The 7555-nt window shown below is 42.2% G+C and overlaps 1 protein-coding gene across 1 annotated transcript; it reads left to right on the top strand.

The window, feature by feature from the left end:
* Positions 1–521: 521 nt before the first annotated feature.
* Positions 522–7230, top strand: LOC307024611 (zinc finger protein 862-like). The gene is made up of 3 exons (XM_079658902.1): positions 522–661; positions 1598–2940; positions 3055–7230. The coding sequence occupies exons 2-3, from the start codon at positions 2233–2235 to the stop codon at positions 3391–3393; spliced, it is 1047 nt and encodes a 348-aa protein (XP_079515028.1). The 5' UTR covers positions 522–661; positions 1598–2232; the 3' UTR covers positions 3394–7230.
* The last annotated feature ends 325 nt before the right edge of the window (positions 7231–7555 follow it).

Here is a 7555-nt window from a genome sequence, read left to right as displayed (position 1 = left end):
TTCTCACATCAACCCCCGGTTCCTCTCCACCCGCTGATGACACCTTGTTCTTCTCAACCTACCAGGTGAGGAGGGAGCTGCAGAAGTGTAAGGCAAGGAAGGCGTCAGGTCCAGATGGCCTCAGCTCGAGGCTCCTCAAATCCTGTGCGGATCAGCTGTGTGGGATTGTGGAGCTTCTGTTCAACCTGAGCCTGAAGCAAGGGAGGGTACCACAACTGTGGAAGACGTCCTTTGTGGTACCTGTGCCAAAGAACCCTCACCCCAAGGAATTCAACAGCTATCGGCCGGTGGCGCTGACAGGGCTCGCAATTAACGATGTCCCGATGTCCCGGGGACCATAACAATTCCTAATGGGACACAAATCTATTTTTATCTGGGACTATTTCGGGACAGTGACATTTTTTTTTAAAGTAAACTTCAAAATGGGTGTTATTTGCAAAGTCATTGGGCTGTCATATCATATAATGCATTCTACGTCATCCACTCTGCTGCTGACTGCTGCTAGACTCGCGCCAATGCAACGGTCACGACAGTTAAAAAAAAGAAGAAAGAAATGCTGAGGTAGTTGAATAAATAGCCCCCTGATGCAAGCCCCAATTCTGCCGACTCCCGAAACGAAAACATCCGAAGTCCTGGTCATGATGCATGGTCTTCCACTGCGGTAAGTTAGTTGTCTTAAGTGTCAATGTTAGCTAGCGCTAGCATTAGCTAGCGCTAACTAACGCTAGCGCTAACTAACGCTAGCAACTGAAGTGTGCCTTACAATGCATACAAACGTCCTAAAATGCGGTGTCATGTTCTTTTGAAGTTTGTGAAAATGATGGGGAATACAGTTGATCAGAATAAGAGGTGTAGCCTATCATTTTTGTATTTTCTTTGTCAGCCAGTCAGTGACCAGGCTAGAATCTTTAGCTGCAAAAACGTAAGGCATTTAGCTAATCATTTAGCTTTTCATCTTTTTTAGTGTGTTAGTTTTTTTGGGCAAGAACGTCAGTCAGATTGGGTGACGATTAGAAAGGGGGTCACAAGATAATTTTAGTTTGTAAATCAACTCTGGTATGAGAATAATGTGTCATGTTAAGAGAGAGTAATGTTCCAGTTGTTTTTGTGCCTAGCTAATCTCACAGTAGATTTTGCCCTTCAAAGCAAGGCTACAATGTGCATTAGTGATGGCACGTTCGATGGCACGTTCGATGGCACGCTCGCTCGAAACGTGTCTTTAACAAGAAAGAACTGACCTGACCATTGTGCATGTCTGCATTTTTTGGGATCAGGGCTCCCCCAACAGGCTGAAAAAAATATGTGTATATCTGTTGAAACCAAAGACTAAAATAATGCTGTAGAAAAATATCAAAATGACTAAGATTGTAATGCTCATACAAATGTTGCATTTCACCACTTTTGTAACAACATTTATTTTACAATTGATAATGTTTTTGTCCTCTACATCTATATTAAAACAAAACAGGGGTCTGGCTCAAAGACATCATCAGGGCTTTAAGACAAAGTTTTATACAACATTGTACCCTACTATGTTATGTAATGTTATATTATATTATTATAACATGAACATATGTTTTGTCTTAACTAAATTCAGGAGCTGCAAGTGTCCAAGGTCAAGGACAGAGGAGGCTATGAGGCGAAGAGGAAGTGGCTTCCTGAATGGAGGCAACAATACCCCTTTGCCGAGTTTGATCCAGCTGCCAAAATGATGTACTGCTCAACATGCAGATCCTTCCCAGCAAAGGCCAAAGACAGTTCTTTGTTCATCGGTGTAAGTGGCGACAATGTACATGTGAGAACACTAAAAATGCACGTCCTTACATCTGCTCACAATGATTGTGAGAAGGCTCTCAGAGTACGGGAGAATCCTGAGATCGCACCTCTGCCAAGCTGTCTTCTAAGAATGGATCAGGGTGTTAAAATTAATTAATCAAGCTATTTAACATAGTATACTATGTTGCAAAGGAGGAGGAACCCTTTACAAAATTTCCCAAATCAGTGAATCTGCATTTCAAGAATGGCCTTAACTTGGGAATCACATACAAAAATTACCAGGCTTGTCAGACATTCATAGACAACATAGCTAAAACCATAAACAAGTCTTTGGAAGAGAAGATAAAGGCTGCAAGATTTTTTTCTATAATATCTGACTCTTCTGTTGACCGATCAGTGCAGGACCAGGAGATAATTTACGTCACCTATATTGAAAATGGTCTACCTGTCAACGTCATGTTGACTATGGTGACATTGCAGCATGTTAACAGCCAGGGCATCCTAGACGCCATAATGTCTGGACTTCACCAAGCTGGGCTCTCAGAAGATGACCTGAAGGCAAAGTTTGTTGGGTTCGGATGTGATGGGGCCTCTGTGATGATCGGGCATAGAAATGGAGTGTCTGCCAGGCTGAAAGAGATGTTTGAATCGCTGGTGACCATCTGGTGTGTGGCTCATCGTCTTGAGCTGACCGCATTAGACAGCATGAAATCTTTTCCAGCTCTCACAGAACTGAAGAAAAGTATCAACGGAATCTACAAACACTACCATACATCAGCCAAAACTAGCCTTGAGCTCAAGACTGTGGCAGAAGACCTAAACATACATCTGGTCAAACCAGGGACTATCGATGGTACACGGTGGCTTCCGCACACACTCCATGGTTTGTCAGCCCTTATCAGGAACTACCAAGCCATCCTTTTCCATTTGGAGAGCCACGCAAGTGACATGCATGATAGAGAAGCAAGTGACCTCATGAAGGGGCGGGCCAGCCACACTGTGAAAGGACTTAAGCAATTCAAGACAGTAATTTTTGTTCATCTTCTTCTTGACATTCTCAGTGAGCTGAAAGACCTAAGCCTTGTCTTTCAGAGGGATGGGCTGACACTACAGATAGTGTCAGATGGACTGCAGAAGACGACCCTGGCTTTTGTAGCCATGAAGGTAAACAAAATTAATAGTTGATAAATAAACTCCCTAGAGAGAATTTTGTATGCTACAGTGTATGTTTAGTGATTGTGACAGTGAAAGACTTTTTTATTTTATCGTGTATTTCAGACAGTCCCAGGCCAGCATCTGAAGCAGTTCCTGGATGAAGTGGGGCCCTTTCCTGGAAACATGTACTCTGGTGTACAGCTCGACAGGAAACAAGTGGATGATGACAACCTCCACAAAGTGAAAGAAAAACGTATCAATGGCTTCTGTGACTACGTCACCACACGGTTTGGCAGCCTTGATGATGGTGTCTTTAAAGCTGCTGCCACCATGTTTGACCTTAGCAACTGGCCAGAGGACATCACTGACCTGGCTACCTTTGGCCTGGCTGATCTTGAGACTTTTGTCTCTCACTTTAAAGAGCAACTTGCAGGTTTTTTTTTTTACTACATTTATGCTTAACCTTGCCTGAAAATTACAATTAAAAATGTTAATGCAGGATTTGATATATTTTACAAGACATAAGGGCAGGAATTCAGAGGAAAAGGAGCCGTTTTGAGCTCTGCTACTAAAAACTGCTTTTTTTTAAGGTCATACGTCAAACGCGTCATATTACGTCACATGGGGGAGTTAACTTTCTCGGACTCGTTCTCTGCCCAATCCGCGGTAGTAGTTAGTAGTTGGTTTGAGCGGTTGTGATTTAGTGAGCTGGTATTCTTTCGGTAATTTTACATTGCATTTCACCATTTGTAATCATGATGAGCTTGTGTTTGTGCAGGTTGCACAAACTCAAGCCTCTCAGGGCATCGAGTCCACAGTTTCCCTCACGGGAAAAGGACCGGAGCTAGCGTTCGTTCCTGGGTGCGTTGTGCATCCACCTCCCTGCAGCACATACTCTCCACAGCTTTATCAAGAAACCGTATTACATCTCTCTCTCCCCCCCTTCGCTGCTCTCTCTCCCCCCCCTTCGCTGATCTCTCTCCCCTCCGGTACACGGCACCGTAAGACAGTAACGCTGTGGTGGCTGTACTGCTCCAGCCGTCTCCTTTGTGTTTGTTTGTTTCCCCCTGTCTGTGTTGTTTGTGTGGGCGTGGTGGCTGTCACTCCTGGCTCCCGGCTCAACCTCCACTCACCTGCTGCAATCAGCTGTGCACCCTCCCCGACTACACACCTGCTTTCCATCAAGCCATTTACAACGGCATATCAACGCAACCTTTCTCCGCCAGATCGTCAAGTATCACCCGTATCTCGCGTCTCCCCTCCGGTCAGCACCGTAGTGTGGAGTTGCATTAGGTAACGCGAGATACGGCTGATACTTGCGCATTAGTTTCTGTTATGGATCAGTATCAACAGTCCTGCCAGTAGTTACTATATTATCAATACTACTTTAGTTATAGCCTGATATATGATTGCTAACTTTACAATGTTGTGATGTGACTGACGTTAGCTAACATGCTAACGTCGGTCACTCACCAAGACAGTTGCTCTGTTCTCCACTGGTTCTCCACACACCAAAGCTCCATTTCTCTCCGATGGCGGTTATTTTTTCTAATCCTTGGCTGCTCCTGGTCTCTTGGACGCCTAGCAGGCTCATAATTATAATCATATGCATTCGAATATATATTTTCAAACTCTTCTGTGTCAAAACTAGCATTTTGATCCATGTTTATTCATACGTTAGACCGCCGCTCTCCCCCTTGTTTCCCCCGTGTTACGTCACACACGGGAGGTCACGTGCGGAGGCTTTTTTATGCGGAAGTGAAAATGTCTTACTAAAACGACACCAGATGTCACTGTAGTGTATATTTCTGTATATTTTTAGGAAAATCTAGTGTATTCATCATTTTCCTACACATTTATTCACTGGTGTCTCTAACCTGCAAGTTGCTCTTTAAGGGAATTCTTGAAGCATGTGAGGACTTCAGATCAATTCAAGAAGCGAAACGGGAGTGGATTGACCTAAAGGTACTAGTGCTTAGACACTTCAGGCATCTTCAGTCTCAGGTGTTATGGCAGAGACTTTTGCAAGGTGCCATAGGGAGACCTGAACAGTTTCCCCACATGCAGATGATCGTAGAGATACTGCTTGTGTTCCCGATGTCAACATCATGCTGTGAGAGAGGCTTCCCTTGCATGAAAAGGATCAAGTCTGACTGGAGAGGATCCCTCTCTAACCAAATGCTAAATTCCCCCTTCGTAGATCTCTGCATGGCCCTGAGGTTGAGGACTAAATGCAGAGCAGGCAGTTGAGAAGTGGTGGCAAAGTGGCCAGAGAACACGATGACCCATGTTTAGCGACTAAATAAATGTAAATAGTAAATGTGAAGGGGGAAATCTGGTGGGGGGGGGGGGTGAATGAGTGAGAGCAAGATGATTGACATTCATGAATGAAGATAGAAGATCAATTTATATTCCTATAGTACTATTGACTTGTGAGGATAACTTGTAATTAGAACTGAAAACAGATACATTTATTAAACTGTATTATGGAACTTCTGTTTTTATGTTTTTATTTTTATTGCCAGATAGAGGGTTCCGATCATAAAACACAGAGACCATACAGCCATACCATATTGAATTGAAAAATACAAATCAGAATTCTTCAATGTTGACATGACAATGATAAATTAGTCTGGATATTGAGAAACAATAGAAACATGTCTTAAAACAACTATCTTCCCTTCTACTCTAGGAGAGGCAACAGATCAGACTAATATTCATATGTTTAAAAGAATACGTTTTTTAAACTTACAGATGGAGCACTGAATTTCGGACTCCAGCTTACAGCTTCCTGCCTACGGCCTGCCAAAGACCAGTATAGAGGAATGTTAAGCCCTCCCACTATTTTCCAAGAGGGCGTTGCCAGATTTTCAATTTCAGGTTTTAACCAGGAGATGGCGCTTCATTCACAAATACAGAAAGACAAGTTTCATGGACTTTCAGTTGTGTTTTGAAGAGCATTTGAACACATCAATATTTTAGATCAACTAAAGTATATCTAATCTTGTAATTCAATAATATATAGTCTTTATATATTAAATAATCATAATTATAATGTAAATGTTTACATTACACTTCTTTATTTGTTATGCTCATACTTTAACCTTTACAATCGTTTGCTTTAATATGCAGTATATTTTTGTGTTTGCTTCCTCCTGCTCCCTTTCGGACACATACTGTTTGATTTATTATTATTATTAATATGAAGATATTATTAAGATAAGATAAGATGTGACTTTATTGATTGAACATTTTAGTTTAGAATGTGCTGTCCCACGGTAATTCAGAAGGCTCACAGGTCACATTCCGACCATTATTTAAAACAATAGGTGCTTTCACACCTTCTACAGTTTGATTTGTATAGAGGGAGCTCTGTCAGTTTTCGAATTACCCATTTGCTTTCGGGGAGCCCTATTTTTCAGAGCACATCCTGCTACTAAATATGTCACACGCACGCTCTGTTGACTGGCGCAGCAGCGCGGATGCGATCAATTGCTATAAAAACACTCTTCTACTAATACAGACGGTGTCACTATGCCGGCGGATGTGGCCGTTGTTGAAGCCTCTTCAAGCTCCGCATCGGCAGGCCTCTCCCTCGGTGTGGAGCTGTCAAACTCAACCCTAACGCCGCTTACAGCCGGCCAACTAAAAGTTGTTTTCCGTTCACGTTGTCATTTTTAGACTCCTTCGCTTCTTTGCTTGTGAATCCAAAAGCTGTGACGCTTGGCTGTTTTCGTTTTGCCATATTTTTTTATTACACAGCCAGAGTTAAAAAAATATCAATATGAACATTTCAAATACCGCGCCGGCATCACCGCCATAATCATAGCAACGTAAGTAAGAATGCAGCGCCGCCACATACAGATGGCAACACCCAGACATATTCACAAATATAAAACAAATATTCAGAAACTGTAATGAACAATAACTATTATTTATTTCAAGAACTGTTATTTACAGAAACTCAACATTTCTAATCTGTGTGACACAAATATGCACGATTGTTTTGGGCTCCCCCTATTCATCTCAAAGTCAGCCTTCAGGGGAGCTCCCTCCCTCTTCGGGGGAGCCAAGTTCCTCCTAGCTCCCCCCCATTTCGAACAGTGTCTTTGGCTGAATGGCCAGCGATTAGGTGCGGCGCATTTGTCATAGGTGATCAGAGCTAACTGCCTGCCGTCAGATTTCATTTAAAAAACAGATCTGATTTTAAGACTATTTCTGCGCTCATAAAGAATGATAAGAATAAGAATAATGCGTATTGAACTGGTTTCATTAATTAGTGAGTTTATTTAATACTAGAACCGCCAATCGGGTCAATTTGTGTGATGTGTGTTGTGTGTGTGCAATGTAACTTTTTTTCAATAAAATATTAAAGTCTCCCAGTCCCTGACTTTTCCTGAAAGTGTGTTATGTAGCACCCTATGTTGTTAAAAATTGCATTCTAATAGCGGGATTTGACAGGTTTAGGTAGGCCTATACAAAAACCTCTGGCGGTTCTAGTGTTAAGGTAATTAGGTACAGTAGAAGCCCTTTTTTATCAGTAACGAATTTAGCAGTTGAACATAAAAGTCAACTAACTGAGGGTCACTTGCAATGACAGTGTTGTGTCTAACTGTAAGCTTGT

The sequence above is a fragment of the Notothenia rossii genome (genome assembly GCF_949606895.1).
Source record: "Notothenia rossii genome assembly, chromosome: 1".
NCBI classification, from domain to species: Eukaryota; Metazoa; Chordata; class Actinopteri; order Perciformes; family Nototheniidae; genus Notothenia; species Notothenia rossii.
Note: the sequence above shows the minus strand (reverse complement) of the source record. Positions and strands in the feature narration are given on the sequence as shown.

Coding starts and splice junctions, on each gene's coding strand:
- LOC307024611 (XM_079658902.1), top strand. CDS start 2,233: ATGTTGACTATGGTGACATTGCAGCATGTTAACAGCCAGGGCATCCTA. Junction 2,941..3,054: donor TGGCTTTTGTAGCCATGAAG/GTAAACAAAATT, acceptor CGTGTATTTCAG/ACAGTCCCAGGCCAGCATCT.